We start from the raw sequence: 20,144 nt of genomic DNA on the forward strand, positions 1-20,144 counted from the left end.
CCCTTTGTCAGGTGAGGGTGGCTCCCTCCTGTTCCTAGTTTGCTAAATTCTCGGGTTTTGTTAACAGGTGTTGAATTTTACTTAACACTTTTTTTGCATCTGTTGACATAATTTCATTTTTCCTTTATTCTAATAATTACTTGGGTTCCTCTCCCTATTTCCTGAAAGATGAGAAAATAAAGTATAATGAAAACCTTGAGATCCCCTTAGTGTTTGTCTTTATGAGGTTAACACACACTGACTGGTACAGAGACCAAAAACCAGAAAGGCTGCCCAGCCCACTGTTGCCTGTATTATTTGCTTCCTAGATATGCAGTGGACTAGACCCACTGGGCAAAGGGCTGGCTGACCTGCTGGCTGAGAGGACTGAAAAAGCCCTGCCCTGTTAGGTGTAGAAAAGAACCCAGGGGCCCAGGAATGCAGGGAACCGAGGAAACATGATGTGATCGCCAGACTTCAGAGGGGATGAGGGAGGCACTTCCTTGCCCCCTTGGACATGGCCAGCTTTGCCTAAAATCTGAAGATCCCTTTCTTATAAATTCACAACAAGCTTAGGAGTGGGTAAACCCTTTCCCACTCTCAAATATGGGAAATAAAGATATAAAATTTTGCTTCCAAAGAATTCCAGCCTCCCACGGAACATTGAAGAAATAAGATCCCTGGTAAGGTTTTCCAAATGGCAGGTTCGCTGGTGTGAAGGTACGAGCATCCTCTTAGGATCCAGCTGTTCACTGAACAACTCTGTTTACTGTATGGGGATCTTCTGACCCAGGGAACCAGGCCCTTGACACTTAAAGGGTGATGACTGTGGTCTTCATAGCTCCAAAGGGTTATTTAGAGGCAGAACATGTAAATGTGGTCACAGGGAAACAAACCAGGACCAGCAGAAGCAGCTACAAGGACCATAGAGGCTGACTTAGAATAAAGAAGAACTTTCATATTGACTCTCTCAATGGGCAGGGAGTCCAATCACAGCACGTGAGCAGCTCTTTTGTAGAGTAGATACACGCCAGGAGTGGACTGCTAATCTCTAAAGTCCCTTTTAGCTCTGGACTATGAGCTAAACCTAACAGGGATGGCTGGGTTTACTTGGCCAAGCTGGTCAATGCAGTGTTTTGGCTTAGGACTGCTGGTCTCATGGCATCCTTCCAGGCTCTGCTGCCCTCTGTGCCACTGGCTTTTATACCTTTAATCTTCTGTGTGGACATGCTCACTCCTCAAGAGCCTGAGAGACTGCAGAAGCTACGTGCTCTTGCACATTTTATACACTGGGACAGGTGCATGATTTAAATCCAAGGGAAGGTGCCAAGAAGCAAGAAAAGGCCCTCAGTGTGAAAACTTGTGGAGGGAGTGGCTGCTACCTGACTCCACCTTCATACGCCAGTGCGGCACCAACAGGGGCTTTATTTGTGGGGCTTGGGAAGCTACAACAGAGCCTAGCATGCAGACCAGGAAGGTTTGGTACAGCTACCAGGAGATGAGGGAAGAGGGGACTGGCCTCAGTGGGCTCTGCAACTTGGAGCACTTTGTCCCTTCTCAATCCTTAAGGGCAAGTGTGCAGCAAGAGTTCAGCACTTCACAAACTGGTGGGTGACCTCATAGATTCCCACAGACTCCTGGGCCTTTTCGTCATACTCAGTCCAATCCTGTGAAATAAAGTGGCAATGTTAGCCTCCTAAGGCCGAAAGGAGCAGTGTGGCAAGTAGAGAACTGGGACTTAGAAAGCCCATTCCTAAGCCCATTTCTCTGACTCAGATAGTCACAAACAGGACCCCGAACAAAGCCCGATAGCTCAGGCCCGAATTCCAGCGATTTTAGCTTTGAGATTGTGGGCAGGTCACTTAACTTCTCTGAGTCCTGTCCTCTATTAAAAAGAAAAGACAATATACTTCATATTGAATGTTAAAAGAGTCAAGTGAGTAAAGGTAAAAAGCACGTAAAAGCAATTAGCGTAGCACCTGGCACACGGGACAGCTCAGAAGTGCCAGCTACTATTACTATGGGGCGCTATGCAAACTAAACCAAGTTTCTGTCCTTCTTTCAAGGCCTGAGCGCAAGGCTTTTCTATCACCAGGGTAGTAACACGTCCAGGAATAGAGACTATTTCTTGTTGTTCACTGTAGCAAGGCTCTTTAAAGTCACTGCAAATACTGCTCCCAGGGAAATGTAGGGTTAGGTTCCTGTGGGCTCTGATCAATAAGTAATCTTGTTTCATGTGGTACTACTATTTATTTATTAATTTTGTAGAGACAGAGTCTCATTTTGTTGCCCTTGGTAGAGTACTGTAGTGTCATAGCTCACAGCAACCTCCAGCTCTTAGGCTTAGGTGATTTTCTTGCCTCAGCCTCCCGAGTAGTTGGGACTACAGGTGCCCGCCACAACACCGGCTATTTTTTTGTTGCAGTTTGGCCAAGGGCAGGTTTGAACGTGCCACCCTCGGTATATGGGGCTGGTGCCACACCCACTGAGCCACAGACGCCACCTGGTACTACTGTTTAAAGACACCTTCCTTAATATACAATGTTGATTTATTAACATTGAACTCATGGCCAGCAGCACTATAACTCATGTCAGAACAAGGCCTATCTAACACTCATTTTCCCTGTGAGGCACATCACAGCCTCCATGCATGTATACCAGAGAGCCCTACATTTGGGCCATATAAATAGTGAAATCACCAACAAAAAGCACAAAAATATTGTGGGTTTTCCATTGCTGAGCCTTGTTTACCAAAAGGATAATTTCCACCAGGCACCCTACAATACCATGCAAGAACCCCAACTTTCATACCTTCTCCTGCAGATTAATGTCACTGAACACTGTCCCTGACTCCACACCCTCAGCAGCAAACCCAGCCTGCAGAGGACAGGAAGCCAGCAGTTAGTCGTGGGAAAAGGAGGCATTGGGCTGACGCGTGAGGGCTGTCGGGTGGCTAGCTCTTCTTGCAATGCCTTTGAGATGAAAGACAGAGAGCTGGCAGCCTCTTCAGGACCAGAAGGCAGGAGGTGTGGGGTGAATTCTTCTGCTACCCTTGATTTGCTGAACCACCTTGGACATGTCACTCCCCTCTCTGGACCAGACCTTAGTTTTCTTATTTACGAAATGGGGATGATGGTATTCTCTCTTCTGTCTGCCTCAGATTTGTTGTAACATGCAAAGCTGCACAGGGTGGTGCCTATGGCTCAGTAAGTAGGTCACTGGCCCCATATACTGAGGAAACTGAGGGTGGCGGGTTCAAACTCAGCCCCAGCCAAACCGTAAAAACAAAAAACATAGCCAGGCATTGTGGCAGGTGCCTGTAGCCCCAGCTACTCAGGAAGCTGAGGCAAGAGAATTGCCTAAGCCCAAGAGCTGGAGGTTGCTGTGAGCTATGACACCACTGCTCTCTACCGCCGGTGACAAAGTAAGCCTTTGTCTCTAAAAAAAAAAAGAAAAAAAAAGGAGGCTTGTTGCCTATGAATCAAGCAGCTAAGGCACCAGCCACATACACCTGAGCTGGCGGGTTCGAATCCAACCCTGGCCTGCCAAACAATGATGGCTGCAACCAAAAAATAGCCAGGCATTGTGGGTGCCTATAGTCCCAGCTACTTGGGAGGCAGAGGCAGGAGACTCGCTTGAGCTCAGGAGTTGGAGGTTGCTGTGAGCTGTGATGCCACGGCACTCTACCCAGGGCGACACCTTGAGGGTCTGTCTCAAAAAAAAAAAAAAAAAAAAAAAAGGCTGCACAAACCAAAAGGGAGGAGCACTAACTCTAGAGTAAGACAGACTTGGGACCAAATCACAACCCCACTGCTCACTGTATGACCCTGGGCAAATCACAAAACCTGTGAAGTTCTTTCCTCCTCTGAAGAATAGGATGAACAGCTTCATAGGGTTACTATGGGGATTAAATGAATTAACATGTGAAAGTGACAGCTACTGTGCCCAGCATATAGTGACCACCTGATAAATGACAGTCATTCCCAGTCCTTGGTCTCTGCAGGAAGCATAGTTCTGCTTCACTACACGCCCTCCCCATACAGGTTACCTACAAAGGCACAAACCTGTGGCTGGAAATCAACTGGTTCAAGGCCTCGGCATTCAAACTCTACTATTGTCTTGAACTTCTCATTGTCTTCAGCCTAGAAAGAGTGGTGAGAAGGTAAGCTCAAATGGGCCCCAGATGGCTCCATGGCCCCCGCCCTTCCTGCCCCTATCCCTCTAAAATGGGACCTGGGAACAACTCATTCCCTTCTTAAAAGAAGCCTGCTTTGGCACCTGATCCCCATGAGGCTTTCTGTGCACATGAGTACTGCAGAAAAAGTACTGATTCTGGGGTCAGCCCAGCTGGCTGTGAGGCTGAGCTCTGCCTCTCTTCCCCTCCAGGCCTACTCCTGATCTTGAACAAAACTGAGGAGACATCTACAAGTTTATTTTGAGAATCTGGAATATAAGTTAAGTGCTCAGCACAGTACTTTACATGTTCAATAAATGACAGATAACACACAAATATGAACAAGAATGTTGAGCTACAAGATCTCCAAATCATCCACACAGTCCTGGTACACACAGCTATCTAGCCTTTTGCTAACCCTCTGCCATGCTACGAGGGCAGAGGGCTGACCTAGTGACCTAGAGCCTTTGGCATGGCATATGTATGTGGGAAGGGATACCTCTTGTGGGTAGGTGGCCAGGAAACTCTTGCTTACCTGACCCACAGGCCCAGAGACCCCAAGCACCATACTCACACATTCAGTCTCTTCCTGTTGTCTACTGTAAAATAATTTCCTGCACACCAACCACACCATGATTTTTACTTGAGGGCAAATCCTCATTTAACTTCAAAACAAAGCCAAGAATTTGGCATGATTGAGATATTTTAAGTAAATATCAAATGAGGAATGAGTAAATACAAATAACTGTCCTTTAAATAAAAAAGACCCAAAACACACTCTGTCTCACCTTTGGGCTTGTTATGTACTGTCAAATAACTATCTAATAACATCCATGCTATAATGTTATGGATGCATCCAAGGACTGTTCCACCTGTGGTTTTGGAGAAGGCTTTCACGTCCCCTAAAACGTAGACAAGGCAAGTGCTCTCAGTGATGCAAACTAAGCAGCCAGGTGGGTCAGCAGTGCCCCAAGCTCCCACAGCACAGAGTTTATAAGGCACTGCAACAGCCTGTTGATGAGTCTTTTTCTCGCCAACTGCTCAGTGTTTGGTACTAAATGACTGAGTGAATGAACAACTGAGTAAGTACACACATGAATATCCTGTGATGGGTCACTCTGACACAGGTGTAACTCTAGAACCCAGGCCTCCTACCTCCCAGTTTAGTTTATTTATTTATTTATTTATTTATTTATTTATTGAGACAGAGCCTCAAGCTATTACCCTGGGTAGCGTGCCGTGGCATCACAGCTCACAGCAACCTCCAACTCCTGGGCTCAAGCGATTCTCCTGCCTCTGCCTCCCAAGTAGCTGGGACTACAGGCGCCTACCACAATGCCTGGCTATCTTTTGGTTGCAGCCATCATTGTTGTTTGGTGGGCCTGGGCTGGATTCAAACCCGCCAGCTTAGGTGTATGTGGCTGGCGCCTTAGCTGTTTGAGCCACAGGCGCCGAGCCTACCTCCCAGTTTAGATTCAAATCCAAAACACCTGCCACCACAGCAACAAACTTACATTGTAAGGCTTGATGGTGCTGCTCAAAATGTCTGAAACATAAAAAACACAAAGTTGACTTGAGTCTATACCCTGGCCCCACCAAGGTACCCAAATGTGGCAGTGGGAAAGAGATCACTGCACAGGCTTCTGCTTGAGTCCACCCATAGATAACAAGAGCCTGTTTTTGGTCTGGTACCAGGTAACTGTGGGCCAGCTTGGCAGAACTCAGTATTCTTGGCCCAACCTACCAATGGAGTTTTCCCGTGCACAAAGTTTGCACTTCTGGACCATGGAGGCGCTGCCACGCCCACCCTTCACGGCCACACTGTCCTGGCAAAGAGCAAACAGAACCGCTAGTTACACATCAAGGAAATGCTAGGGTCCTGAGGATATCCAGTCCCACTACTTATTATCCAGTTGAAGAGACCAAAATTCAGAGAGGGGGAGTGACTTGTTATGACAAGAACCTTGGGGAGGCTTCTTGCGAATGAGGAAAGGGCTTCCCCTTAATTCTGAACTCTGCTTCACATCCCAAATATGCCTGCTGTTCCCAGTGCTGCACACAATGATGACTGCCCCTCAAAACTCAAAAAAAAATGGGCCCAAAAGGACGAGGGAGATTAGGGTCAGTTTCCCCAATTCCTCCCCAGAGGTGTATTTGTATTTGTGGGTATGGTGGTGGTAGGGAACAGTTACCATCAGCCGGATGTACTGCCATTTCTCTGAAATCTCACCACAGTTGCCACATTTCATCTTGGAAGGAAAGAAAAGTATTAGTAAATCAAGTGGCTCAAAGGGGCAGACACCGAGGGAAGGAAAAGAAAATGTGGGGTGGGTAGACTTACAATCTACTTTCTTGTTGACACTCTCTTCATCCTTACAACTAGCCCCCAAAAGGACATAACTGGACTTCTCTCTGGGCAAAGGACAGATCAAGTTGTTTGCTATGCTGACATACCCACCCTCCTCTAAAAAGTGCCCTGTCCCGCAGATGATTCAAGGTTCACGTGGTACAGAAATGGCTTCAACAGGCCCTGCACCGCCTCTGCTTGGTTGAGAGCTCCGTTTGGATTCCCCTATGCCCCAAAGGGGCTACCTGGTAGTCCCCAGGTTACAAATAAGAGCGGTTCTGTAGGTGTGTTCTTTTTTTTTTTTTTTTTTTTTTTTTTGAGACAGAGCCTCAAGCTGTCTCCTGGGCAGAGTGCCATGGCATCACAGCTCACAGCAACCTCCAACTCCTGGGCTCAAGCGAGTCTCCTACCTCCGCCTCCCAAGTAGCTGGGACCACAGGCTCCTGCCACAACGCCTGGCTATTTTTTGGTTGCAGCCATCATTGTTGTTTGGCGGGTCCGGGCTGGGGATTCGAACCCGCCACCTTAGGTGTACGTGGCTGGAGCCTTAGCCGGTTGAGCTATAGGCGCCGAGCCTGTAGGTGTGTTCTTAAGTTGAACTTGCATGTAAGATGAAACAGGTACATTTACCTATAATACCTCCATTTCTAAGTCTGAGTTGTATGTCAGTTGGATGTGTGTAACTCAAGGATTTACTGTAATAACCTCCATTCGTAAGTGTGAGTTGTGCCTAAGTTGGATGTGTGTAACTCAAGGATTGTCTGTAATCAATCTGTTGTCACTCTATTTTCCTGTCTCCTTCACTAGACTTTGTGCTGCCTAAGCCAAAAATACCGATTGCCCAAGTAAGCCCTGGCACTCAGGCTTCAAAATACTTGGAAATAAAAGTGAGCAGAGATAACTCCTTAAAGGATAGGGCTCTGGGCAGGTACAGAAGAATGCCTGGACTAGGAGGAAAATAAAGCAGAAGCTCTGGGATAGTGAAGGGCCTCAAACTGTGCAGTAGTAGAACTTCTGCAGCCCATGACACCAGGGTACCAGATTTTACCAACATGGAAAGAGAAGGGTGAATTATGCTTAAAATCGACCTACTTCACAATAAATAAAAACAAATCAACAAATAAAACCAAAGGAGAAATTATTCACCTTATTAAATAATGACAAGGTCCCTTCACGTAGCATTTCATTTAGTATCTGTTTACTAAGACCACGAAAGATTTAACAAAGGCAAAAATTACAAAAGGAAGAGCTCCAAGACTGCCAATTAAAGATGAACCAATAAACTTAAAAAAGCAAACCTAAAATCCGAATCAGAAAAAAACCCTAACATTTAACGTGTCTGCCTAAGTATTTCTCATGCGACCGGAGAAAAAGCTCCTGGCCTGTACTGAGATGAGGATGGGTCACCTCTTCCCGGGGTCTGGCCCTAGCTGGCCCTACCGAAAACCCCTAGAAGCCTCACTGCCTCTACACACTCCTCCCTCCTCCCGGTCCAAGGGCCGGGTCATCCCCGCGCACCTTCAGGTACCACCGAAAGTCCTCGCCCATTGGTCGGAGGTTGGTGACGTTCTCCAGCGTGGCCTTGAGCTGCAGCGCTATTTTCTGAGGAGAGGGAGGGCCACAGAATCCGCGTCAGCTGCGCCTGCGCCGGCCCACAAGGGACCGCCTAGTCCCCACCGTCGGCTCCGCCCTGCCCCTCCCTGCACGGGCTCTGCATCCCACTCCTTCAACGCGAGCCCACGCCCTTCGTTCCCTTCCGGCGCGAACGTCTGCCTCCCAGATCCTTGCCCCCTGTCCCTCCATGCCCGGCAGCCGAGTCGCCTCCCCTCACCCCCATAGTGTCCCGGCTCAGCCTGCGGCTGGTTGCGGCCGCTACTTTCCGGCCCGTCGTAAAAGGCGGACGCGGTCTGCGCACCCTCAGTGCGCGGCCTCGGGGAGGGGCGGGGCTTGCGCGCCGCTTGCCCCGCCTCTCCGCCCGGTTCTTCTCGGCAGGTGAACTAACTGCAACTTGTGAATGTTAGATAAGTCCGCGGTTAACCGCTGCTCAGTCCGGCTGAAGCATGCCTCCAGGAATCGGTAACGCACGCCGATTTTGTGCCAGCACTAAGCGAACAAAACAGCCTCTGTACAAAACCTCTGTTTGGCATCCTCCTGCCCCCAGTTCTCGTTCCTGGCTCTTCATTAGTCTGCCTGCCCTCTGAAACTTGTCAGATCACGTCGATTCCCTCTGCAGCCTCGCAGATTTGGAGATGATGCCTTTCGTTTCTCCGACTGAGACCTGGCTTGCAGGCCACTCTTCAGAGTTGCCAAGTGTCCGCGCCCTTTTTATCGTGGTCCCTGGGACTAGATGCTCCCCTTCAGTTTAAGGTGACCAGATTTTAACATTGGTAAAGCGGGACACCATTGACTGGGGGTGAGGCGGGGGCTGGGCCTGACAACAATGCAAACTTTGATAAGCAGTTCACGATAATCACTTAACAATTATTTATTATTACAGTTTAACATTACAAAATTAACAAAAATAATATAAAACTGATATCCTGGCGAAATAGCCACATGGCAGCCGAAAACCGTATATTCCCTTACTGTTCTCCCGCCCGTTTGTGCATTCTTTCCAAAAATCGTGACTTTTTTAAAACGCCGCGGGACACGGGACAAATTGTTGAAAATCGGGACCGTCCCGCCTACTTCAGCTGGCTCTTTGGGTTCCCACCTGGCTTGTCCCTCTGTCATATGTTCACTGAACCTTGTTTACTTGGCCTCTAATCGGGGTACATCTGAGACCATGCCGGAGCTGCAGACATCAATGTTAGAAGGAACAGCCCATCCAAGAACCCTTTCATAATCTTCTGAGGTCTTCACTGTCATTTCTTTTTTTTTTTTTTTAGTACTTGAAGACCAGGTGGATGAGGCGACTTTTTGCCTCATTGCCCCAAGTACCCTTATAGGAGGAGGTGCACTGGATTCAGAAGCCCTGACATCTTGGCATTGCTTCTCACTTGCCCCATAGTCTCTGCAGGCGGCAGAGTGTAGTGAAGAGGTCCAGGAGTCAGAATACTTGGGACCTTGTATCAAGATGGCCAGTGTTTAGGGATGTGAGTTGTAATTAATTCCGTTCAAATGAGGCCTATCAAGTCTAGTTCCTTTTAGCAGGTGCAATCTGTTCAATCAACAATTTGCCTAAAGAAACAGTACACTATTGGCAAGAAGTTCCTACAGCTCTACCTGCTGAACAGATTCCCAGTCTGTACCAATTTGGTTTCAGTCCTAACTGGCTGTTGTTCTGATTTAAAAAATGGATTAATGTAAAACTTTTCTAAGACCAGGTCAGGTATTTTATCTCTTGTAACGTACTAAACTGAAGTATTTCCACACATAACACTACTGAAACACAGTTCTTATCTCTAAAAGGTGATTTTAAAAGCCCCAGCCACAATACTAGGGCCCCGCTCAGTGGCTCATGCCTGTAATCCTGGCACTTTGGGAGGCAGAGGTGGGTGGATTGCTTGAGCTCAGGAGTTCAAGACCAGCCTGAGAAAGAGCAAGATCCCGTCTCTAAAAATTAGCCGGGCATTGTGGCAGGCAGCTATAGTCCCAATACAGGCTATTTGGGAGGCTGAGACAAGAGGATTGCTCAAGCCCAAGAGTTTGAGGTCACTGAGAGCTATGACACCACCACACTCTACCCAGAGCAATAAAGTGCGATTCTCAAAAATAAATAAATTCCTAACCATAGTACTATTTCACACTTAAAAAAAAATTAACAGTACTGATAAAAATCATCAAATAATTAAGAGTTCAAATTTCCTTTTTGAATCACGGTCCAAATAGGGTCCAAACAGATTAATGTGTCTCTTAAATCTCTTTTATATTTTCCCACTCCCTTTGTTTCCTTTGCAATTTATTAAAGAAACCATGTGGTTTGTTCTGGAATTTCCTCTAGAAACTGGAGGAAATCCAATTCCTCATTGGATTCCCATTATAATTTTCTTAGCATTTTTCTCTATTCTCTTATTTCCTATAAAATGGTAGTTATATCTAGATGATTGATTAGATTCCATTTGGGGGCAATACTTTGCATACGATGTTAGTGTTGTACAAAGAAATTGAGACAAGTTCACATTCAGGTCTTTATAAAATAATAAAAATTGGATTTTATCACATTTATTAAAGACAATCATTTATAGTTTATAAAAATATTGCCCTGATATACACAAAAATTTCCTAATAATGGTAATAACTACTCCCACCCCCCTCATGTCCACAGCAATATTCAACCTAGATTGGCTTAATCTTGAAGTGTAATCCAATAAGACTGAAGACCAAACACTTCAGGTCCTGGACAAGATAATAAAATACTCGTAAACCTTCTGGATCCCTAAAATACAAGGGAGAAAAATGTTTTAAAAACTGAGGAAAACTGGCAAAAAAACACCACTTAATAAACCTAATTACTTATCTACTAAGATGTTCCTTATAAAGATACTGACAGCGTTAAAACTGAACAATCAAAGGTCCATAAAGAAGGAAAAGGCTACATTAAAATGGAATATAAGATCATTTAAATACACTGAATTTTTAAGATGGTAAAGTGTTTACACACTGAGTGAAAAAAATCATGATTAAAATAACAGATTGATTTCAAGTGTGTTTTTTGTGCTTTTTAAAAATGGTATTTTTTAATGTACAGAGAAAAAAGGCTAACAAGACATTAATGAAGTTTATCTAATGATGGACAATTTTCACTTTCTACCTTGTTCCTGTATTTTCTGTAGTGAGCACATATTACTTTCAGAATTAGGAAAACTTTTTAAAAAAGTAATACATGCAGGACCAAGAAGTTGATTACTATGGCATCACTAGCTAAGAACAAGGAGACTATACAAAGGAAGACAATTATGCTCAGTATTTACTAAAAGTGAGCCGTATCTACTCCCAAATCCTCAAAATACAAGAGCCAAAGAAGTTGCCAAATTCTTTTTTTTTTTTTTTTCTTAGAGACAGAGTCTCAGCTCATCATCCTTGGTAGAGTGCTGAGGCATCATAGCTCACAGCAATCTCCAACTCCTGAGCTTAGGTGATTATCTTGCCTTAAGCCTCTGGAGTAGCTGGGACTACAAGCGCCCACCACAACACCCAGCTACTTTTTTGTTGCATTTTGGCTGGGGCTGGGTTTGAACCCGTCACCCTCAGTATATGAGGCTGGCACCCTACCCACTGAGCCACAGGTGCTGCCCAAGGTTGCCAAATTCTTAAGGATCCTTTGTACCACACAGACTCACAGCTCAACTTTATACTTTGCCACACTGATAACATGAATTTTAAAATTCAGATCCTAAAAAATTTCAAGTTTTATCAAAGTCAGATTTAAGATGCTCCAGTCTGAATGGTCAATACCGAAAAAGCTATTCAGACTTGGTGAAGCTAAGTTTGTCCTGTGTGCTTGTTTTGGCATATTTCACTTTCTGTTCTGGCTGCTCCTGTGCATTAATCTGTATGTGTGAATGTCACCGAGACGCTCTTAGTAGCAGTGATCAAATGAAACACCAAAAGTAATAGGAGCAAGCCTTCAAAAATATTTAGCGTCTTTCCCCAACAAGGAGGACAAAGCTGCCACCTCTGTTCTGCATTTGCATCAGATCTTCCTATCATGGTTACAGTTGGGCTAAGGGTTTCTTATTGCTCCAAAACAGACACAACTGGATGTAAGGATCATGTACACTTACTTGGATTGATTGACGTCAATAAGGGAACCAATTTTTGATGTTGTGAAAGAAATGTGTTCATCTCCAATGACAATTTCAAGCTCCTAAAAACATATTAAAAAAAAAGCAAAGTTGAAAAGAACTAGATTATTCATCAAGCACATAAGAGAAGGGCTTATCATTTGCCAAATCACAAACTCTACTACAGATGGCCACAAAAACAAGGGCATTTCACTCTGAGCTCTAAAGTGTGCTAGGTTCTAGAAGCAGATAGATAATAGTTTAGCCCTTAAGAAGCTCATACTTTTAGAAAAAACTGTATCCTCAAGGCTCTACCATTTCTGAGATTTGGAAGAATTTATATACTATTTTATATATAAGCTTTCATTGTTAACAATGTGGAGTAACATGGATAGATCTGTGTTTTAAAAATACCAAACGATTGGTGGCACCTGTGGCTCAAGGAGTGGGGTGCTGGTCCCATATATCAGAGATGGCAGGTTCAAACCCAGCCCTGATAAAAACAAAACAAAACAAAACAAAACAAAACAAAGGATCTAACCTTTCTGGGGGATATGGGACAAGCAAAACGTTGGGTTTGACCCCAGCTTTGTCACTTCCTAGCTGCATGACCTTGGGTCTCAGTGACATGAGTACGGTAAATGTTCATAAAACATCTATGGGAGCACCTAGTATGTGCCAGGGACTGTTCTCAGTACTTAGGACAGGTAAAACCAAACAAAACCAAAGAACTACCTGCCCTGTGGAATGTACAGTCTGGTGAACTCTACTGATTTTTTCTTTTTTTCCTATTTTTGATTTATAATTCTAACAGAAAATAGAAAAAATTAGAGATCAATGTTCCCAATACCCAGATTTGAGAAACAGTATTTTGTCATGCTTGTGTGAGATTTTTTTAAAAGAAACGAAATATTACAAAGTTTATGTTCACCTCCCATTCTGTTCTTCCTGCGTCCCCTGAAGTTGGAGCATATCTATTCTACTCGTGTTTTAGATTTGGTGGTATGTTCTAAAAATTTTACACTGGCCAGGTGCAGTGTAATCCTAGTACTCTAAGAGGCTGAGGTAGATTGTTTGAACTTGGGAGTTCGCTGAGCAAGCACAAGCACTCATCTCTACTAAAAATAGAAAAACTAGCCAGGTATAGTGGCACTCACGTGTAGTCTCAGCTACTCAGGGGGCTGAGGCAATAGGTTCACTCAAGCCCAAGAGTTTGAGGTTGTTGTGAGCTACAGTGACACCATGGCACTCTACCCAGGGTGACACAGTGACATTATGTCTCAAAAAAAAATTTTTTTTATAAAAATGGTCATTCTATATGTATTTTTTTGCTTTTTCCATTCAATATTGTTTTTGAGATTTATTCATGTTGAGTTATGTAGATCTAGTTCATTCGTTTTAAGTGTTTTAGGCTAAGTATTCTATTTCCCTAATTGAAGCAGACTTAAGTTCCAAATTTTTGTTACTACAGCAGAACCTCCATCGTTGACCACTTCTCTACATTGACCACATCAAGTTGACCTAACTTCCATAGACTAGACACGCCACACATGTCCCTCATCAGGAAAGTAGGTTCAGATCCTATACTGAGCACATCTATATGTTGACCAGTTTGTTACGGTTCCTTGGGTGGTTAACTTATAAGTTCTACTATATAAGCAATGTGGCAAGAATAGTCTTCTACACATCTTGTCATACATATGTGAAAATGTCTCCAGGAAAATTCCTAGAAGTATGATAAGTATTTTAAACTGTGCCTGAGGTTTGGCGCCCACAGCTCAGTGGTTAGGGCACCGGCCACATACACCAGGGCTGGCAAGTTCAAACTGGCCTGGGCCTGCTAAATGATGCTAACAACTACAACAACAAAAAAAATAGCCAGGCATTGTGGCGGGTGCCTGTAGTCCCAGCTACTTGGGAGGCTGAGGCAAGAGACTCTCTTAAGCCCAAGAGTTTGAGGTTGCTATGGGCTGTGATGCCACAGCACTCTACCAACAGAGACATAGTAAGGCTGTTTCAAAAAACAAACAAACAAACAAAAAAACTCCCCCAAAATTGTGCCTGATACTACAAATTGCTCCCTAAAGCAGCTGTATTAATTTTAATTCTATTCCCAGGTCTATTATTACTATAATAAGAACACCTTTTTTTCTCATATCCTTAAAATGCTGAGTTTTCTTTGTTAACAGGTTCAAAATGTCATCTTCTTATTGTCCTAACTTTTTCTTTATTTTCTTTCTTTCTTTAGAGGCAGAGTCTCACTATGTTGCCCTCGTTAGAGTGCCATGGCATCACAACTCATGGCAACCTCAAACTCTTGGGCTTAAGCAATTTAAGCGATTCTCTTGCCTCAGCCTCCCAAGTAGCTGAGACTACATGCCTGCCACAATGCCTGGCAATTTTTTTGTTGCAGTTGTTGTTGTTTAGCAGACCCAGGCTGGGTTCAAACCCGCCAGCCCCAGTGAATATGGCTGGCGCCTTAACCACTGAGCTATGGCATCGAGCCTGAGAGAAAGTAACTTTTGAAGACTTCAATAATAGTTTTGTACAGAGTTAAAGGAAAAATATTCTAGGCAGAATGTGACACGTTCAAAGGCCTTACAGTAAGATCCACCTAGGTGTGTCTGAGGAACAGAATGAGGCTAGTAAGGCTTGAACACAGAGATTGTGAGCATGACACAAGATAAGGTTGGAGTTTGGGATTTAAGTGCAGTGGGAATCCACTGAAGCATTTCAATCAGTGGAATACACAAATAAATATATATTTTTAAAGATCACATTTGCTTCAGGATGGAAAAATGGATAATATGGGACAGAAGAAATAGGAAAGAAGTCTGAATTAGGGTTTCAGCTGTTGAGGCAGAAATATCTTTTCTGTTCATTCAAACTTGAGAGTGGTTTTTCTATTTTTAATTATGAAAATGTTCTTCAGAATGAACATATAAGCCATAAATTTACATAATACACTTAGTTGTATGATTTTCCTTCCATTAGATTGTTGAAACAATTATGTTCTACTTATCTGTATGCCTACAATGCTTTGTCCATACTGGTTACTCAGTACGTGAGGTGGGCAGTGAAAGATTTGAGAACGAGGGTTGTCAGAAGAAGAAATTCAGGGCTGGGCTCTAAGTGGCCAGCAGTACCACTCGCTTTCTTCATTTCTCCCTATTGCAACAAACCTTATCTTACTTATAAGATTTCTGCAGTATAGGATGATCAATAAAACACTCACTTGCCGGCCCACTCGGTCAGGAGGTGGCCACAAAGCATCGTCCTCTTTGGTAATTTCACTGTCATCGATTATTCTCTTCAGTTCCTCCATCACACTTTTATGTACATAAGCCTGAAAGCAAGTTAAAAAGCAAAACTGAAGTTGTATCCATAAGCAGTGCTTTGACTCAGAAAGTGATGTAAGATAAAAACAACCACTCCTACAGACTTATTTCTGGCAGCTCCTTAATTGCGAAGACATTCACACTTGACCTCAGCATGCTTAAGGAGAGAGACAGGGTCAGAAGTACCCAGTAACTACACTCCAGTATCCTATCTACTTGTTACCACCTCCTGGCACATCCTCTTCACATGGACCTTCTCCCTGCTCACCTACCCAATTCATACCTGCACCCCAAACACATCTGTGAATGCACCTTATGTTCCCTCCAACACTCATGTTCAAATTTAATCCCAATTCAACAGTATTAAGAAGTAGTGCTGTTAGGTGATTAAGCCATGAGGGTATACAATGAGCCTATTGTAAACCATGAGCCCTCATGGATCAGTGCCTTAAAAAGAGCTCAAGGAACCAGCTGGCCCCTTATGCTCCTTTGCTATTTATAAGAACACAGCATTTGTTCCCTCTGGAGTATCTAGTAATAAGGCACCATCTTAGAAGCAGAGACAGGACCCTTACCGGAAACCAAACTTACCATCTTCCAAACCTGTGAGAAAATTCTATTGCTTATAAATTACCCAGTCTCAGGTATTTTGTTATAGCAGCACAAAATGGTGCTGTTTATTCTCAGCTAAGTAATATGCTTCTGAGGAGCAGAGAGATGTTTTTAAAATACATTTTACAGACTAGCAGTGAGGATTTTGACATGTATAGATAAGTATGAAATCAATAGCTAATTAAATGTAATAATATGAAAATATATTGACTGTTAAGACTTTTCAAATGCAATAACATGGTTAAAAGGAAAGAGTAAATCTGATCAAGCCTTAACTGTGTGGCAGAAATCACAGCAGAATGGAGCATATAGATTTTTACAGAGGTAGGCATGGGTATGAAATCCCACTGTAATTCTTACAAGCAAGGGTGTCTTAAAAACAAGCCCCACAGTTATTATCTAGGCCTTCATTTTCTTATTTGTAAAGGGGATATATAATACCCCCCCATCACATGGGCTTATAATCAAGGTTAAATAAAATATATGTAAAATACCTAGTGCCATGCCTGATATCTAACATACATTCAATGATGTTAACTGCTTTACTACGCTCCCTACACTCCCCTCAGATGCAAATTAAATGCTCTTCCCATTGAGTACTATGTACTAGGGAACATACCAAGCACATTAAATGTAATATATTTAATTCTGCAACAGAGGAGTGGAGGTAGGTTTTATTATCCTTCTTTTCACAGATGAAAAAACAGAAAATTTATCAAGTTCAGACAGGGGACTTGCCCAAGGTCACATGGTTAAGCAGCAGATTCAGGTTTCAAAACAAGGTATGCCAGACTTTGAATGGTTACCAGTAACTGATTTGGCACTGTAAAAGAATATATAAACTATAAGATTTGAGAATTAATCCAGAAGCTGTCTACAGATATGTATATATATACACACTGCTCTGTTCTTTACCTGTCAATACTACTTCCAGAAAGAACAAAAACTGCACCCAAGACAAAAGGCTCAAACTGTGGAGTGAATGAAGGCTCATACCTCTTTTCTGATCATGACATCATTTTTATAATTGCTGTTGTTGGCATATCTCAACTTCCCTGTGAGGGAAAAAAACAAATTCAACATACAATTAAAATAAAGCATTACTAGCCTACAAAGACTACCAACTATTGCCTAAAACATATTCTAATTTGGTCTTCAATGTGTCTTAACATTTACTATTTATACCTTTGGTATTTCAACAATATTAATCATGTCAGTTCTTTACTTCAGGCTATTAAATAGCCTCACAGCAGCCGACTCTGAACTGTAATTCTGGCAAAAGGCTGCTCAGAAATGCTTTTACATCCTAGCACTCTGGGAGGCCAAGGCGAGAGGCTGTGGTCAAAGAACATACGCTGGCTCTTTTGTGACTCTGGCAAATCACATTTTTGCAGGTTAATGTCCTCAGCTAAAACGAAGGATAGTAATTGGTAACTTACCTGCACACAGGACCTCCTAGGGCTCAAATAAGTTGTAAATGCATTTCTTTTTATTTTATTTTTTGAAACAGAGTCTCTCTCTGTCACCCTGGGTAGAGTGCTATGGTATCACAGCTCGCAGCAACTTCAAACACTTGGGCTCAAGTGATTCTCTTGAGTCCCAAGTAGCTGGGACTACAGACTTGCACCACTACACCCGGATAATTTTTCTGTATTTCAGTAGAGAACAGGTTCTTGCTCAGGTTGGTATCAAACTCCTAAGCCCAAACATTCCTGTTGCATTGGCTTCCCAGAGTGCTAGGATGTAAAGGCATTTTGATAACTGTAGGATGCTATTTATATATATTATTGTGGGACTGTGTAACACTGTGATCTATTTCTGTGATGGAAATGTGCTTTTATCACTGCGCACATTTGGTACGCAAAGCTCTGTGTGTGCATGTGTGCCTCCAACAGGCTAATCTGAGTACATGGTGTGGGGATAAAGAAGAAAACAAAGGAAATAGAAGACATGACTTTTTTCCCCCTGTAGACTAGAAAACACACATGTAAAGAGCCAAATGAACTTATTTCAAAAGTCAGGGCTATTAGAAATGTTCTGCACAGTTCCTCTGCCTGAAGTCTCTTCCCCTCAGTGCATTCTCCATTCAGTGAACAAAGTGATTTAGTATCAGACCTGTCTTACTAGGTTACTCTGATACCATCAATTGCTTATAGCTAATCTGAGGGCATCTGCCTTTCCAGCTACACTCTTGCAATATTCCTCTCTCACACTGCTGGAGTCCATCAAACTTCTTGGTTTCTGCCTGAAACATCCTATGCGCTTTTTAGTTTTCAGCCTCTTTGCTACTAATGCTGTCCAAAATACCTTCTAGACTTTTCCTGGACTCCTAACCAACTCCTATAATCCCCCGGCCCTCCAGCCACTTCACATCATTTTATGTAGGAAGTCTTCTCTGACTCTGAGGCTAGGATAGGTGCCTCCTCCCTGCTCTGAGAGGTTCCTCTATTTCTCTTTACCACAACACCCAAAATACCCTCACTGTGTACAAATCTGTCTCCCTCGTAGGGCTTATCAGATTCATCTTTATCCCCTCACTGAGTGGATGTTTTCTGTCATTTTTGATTCCTCTTTCCCTCACCATAGTGCCCTCTCCCCCAATCCCACAATGACACAGTCCAACTGGTTCTTCCACCAACAGTATCCTAAATCCTTCTCTCCACACTATTTCTCTGGTCCCAATCAACATTCCACTTATCTTGACAACTGCAACCATCTCCTAATCAGGTGCCCGGTTTCCACTCTTGCCCATTCAGCACATTATAGGTAGAACACTTTATCAAGAACATATCACATCTTTTCTCTGCTTATAACATTCCAATTCCAACCTCTGTACCATAAAGACCTACCCTCCAAACTGCGGCTCCTACTTGGCTATCCAACATCATCTCCTACCCTGAACTCACTACCCTTCAGCCACACTGACCACCGGCAACATGCTCACCTCATTCCTGCCCTCAGCCTTGACACTTGGCACTTGTTCTGTGTGGAATGCTCTTCCTCTGAACCTTCACAAAGCTAGCTCCTTCTTGTCAGCCAGAGTTCAGTTTCAATATCTCTTCTCCAGAGAGCTCTGTAAGGGCCACCCTATCTACAAGCCGCCCGCCCACCAATTATTCTATCATTTTATTTCCTAACCACTCATCACTACCTGGAATTATCTTTTTGTTTATCCCAACACTTAAACACAAGTTCCACAAGAGAGGAAGCTTGCCAATCTTTGCTGATCGCATAAAGTGAAACAGAGCCTGGCACAAAGTGGACGTGCAATCAACGTTTGTTGAATGAAAATACTCTGGTCGAAAATGTCACTGAATAGAAGTCCCCTGGTACATGGATAGAAAGACCCAGTGGGGCGGCCACCGCACAGGTTTCATTCCCTTCCTCCTTTTAGTCCTTCACCTCCAAATTCCAAATCCTCGGCCTCCCCACTTGCCCGCCCCCAGGCCTAGTCTCTGTTTCCGGGAGGCGGGGGGCTGCTTTTACCGTCGGGTCGGAACTCAAACTCCAGGAACTCGTGGCCGAACTTGCCCTTATGACCTACGTAGTAACGTAAATAAAAGTCACTCTCCATGGCTCTCAGAAGCGGGAATAAGATCTAATTTCTACAGCAGACCTCACCGCCGCGGCCCGCGCACGGCACTGACGTTGGGCGGCGCGCGGAAATGACGTCAGCGCCGTCGCCGCGTTTGAGTGTTCCTCCTCTCTCCCCGCCCCTCCCAGAAGGCTGCCACGCCCCCCAGCCCCAGGAGGGATCTGGTCCCTTTAACCCTGAGTGGGGTCAAGCAGTCTGCCGCCTCTACCTCAAGTTGGGACGAGGCTGAAGTTCGCATCCCGGGTTCTTGCTGGGCCTGAGGAGGAAAGCACCTGGTTGGGTTCGGGCGACCACCCTGTGTCCCCCCAGGCTCACCCGCATTCTAAATTAGGACCCTGGAATCATGTGAGTTGGCCAAAGCTTTTCGCCGTCT

General features: G+C 44.1%; 2 protein-coding genes across 2 annotated transcripts; both read right to left on the reverse strand.

Annotated features, from left to right (window-relative positions):
* Positions 1–1,384: 1,384 nt before the first annotated feature.
* On the reverse strand, positions 1,385–8,041 carry CUNH1orf123 (chromosome unknown C1orf123 homolog). Its single transcript, XM_023515093.1, has 8 exons — positions 8,019–8,041; positions 6,495–6,565; positions 6,346–6,402; positions 5,898–5,979; positions 5,668–5,699; positions 4,044–4,121; positions 2,791–2,856; positions 1,385–1,646 (listed from the first exon to the last, which is right to left on the reverse strand). The coding sequence occupies exons 3-8, from the start codon at positions 6,400–6,402 to the stop codon at positions 1,569–1,571; spliced, it is 393 nt and encodes a 130-aa protein (XP_023370861.1). The 5' UTR covers positions 6,495–6,565; positions 8,019–8,041; the 3' UTR covers positions 1,385–1,568.
* Positions 8,042–10,616: 2,575 nt separating this feature from the next.
* MAGOH (mago homolog, exon junction complex core component) lies at positions 10,617–19,902 on the reverse strand. Its single transcript, XM_003793103.1, has 5 exons — positions 19,663–19,902; positions 17,173–17,231; positions 15,462–15,572; positions 12,227–12,309; positions 10,617–10,878 (listed from the first exon to the last, which is right to left on the reverse strand). Exons 1-5 carry the CDS (start codon positions 19,748–19,750, stop codon positions 10,779–10,781), a joined length of 441 nt encoding a protein of 146 aa, XP_003793151.1. The 5' UTR covers positions 19,751–19,902; the 3' UTR covers positions 10,617–10,778.
* Positions 19,903–20,144: the final 242 nt, after the last annotated feature.

This window comes from Otolemur garnettii, unplaced genomic scaffold (assembly GCF_000181295.1).
Source record: "Otolemur garnettii isolate 467f Iridium unplaced genomic scaffold, OtoGar3 scaffold00066, whole genome shotgun sequence".
NCBI classification, from domain to species: Eukaryota; Metazoa; Chordata; class Mammalia; order Primates; family Galagidae; genus Otolemur; species Otolemur garnettii.

Excerpts from the sequence above, each read along its gene's own strand:
- CUNH1orf123 (XM_023515093.1), bottom strand. The coding sequence starts at position 6,402 with ATGAAATGTGGCAACTGTGGTGAGATTTCAGAGAAATGGCAGTACATC. Across the intron at positions 4,122-5,667 it reads GCACCATCAAGCCTTACAAT|GCTGAAGACAATGAGAAGTT; the intron begins GTAAGTTTGTTG and ends CACTCTTTCTAG. Across the intron at positions 2,857-4,043 it reads CAGTTGATTTCCAGCCACAG|GCTGGGTTTGCTGCTGAGGG; the intron begins GTTTGTGCCTTT and ends TGTCCTCTGCAG.
- MAGOH (XM_003793103.1), bottom strand. The coding sequence starts at position 19,750 with ATGGAGAGTGACTTTTATTTACGTTACTACGTAGGTCATAAGGGCAAG. Across the intron at positions 17,232-19,662 it reads GTTTGAGTTCCGACCCGACG|GGAAGTTGAGATATGCCAAC; the intron begins GTAAAAGCAGCC and ends TTTCCCTCACAG. Across the intron at positions 15,573-17,172 it reads ATGTCATGATCAGAAAAGAG|GCTTATGTACATAAAAGTGT; the intron begins GTATGAGCCTTC and ends ACTTGCTTTCAG.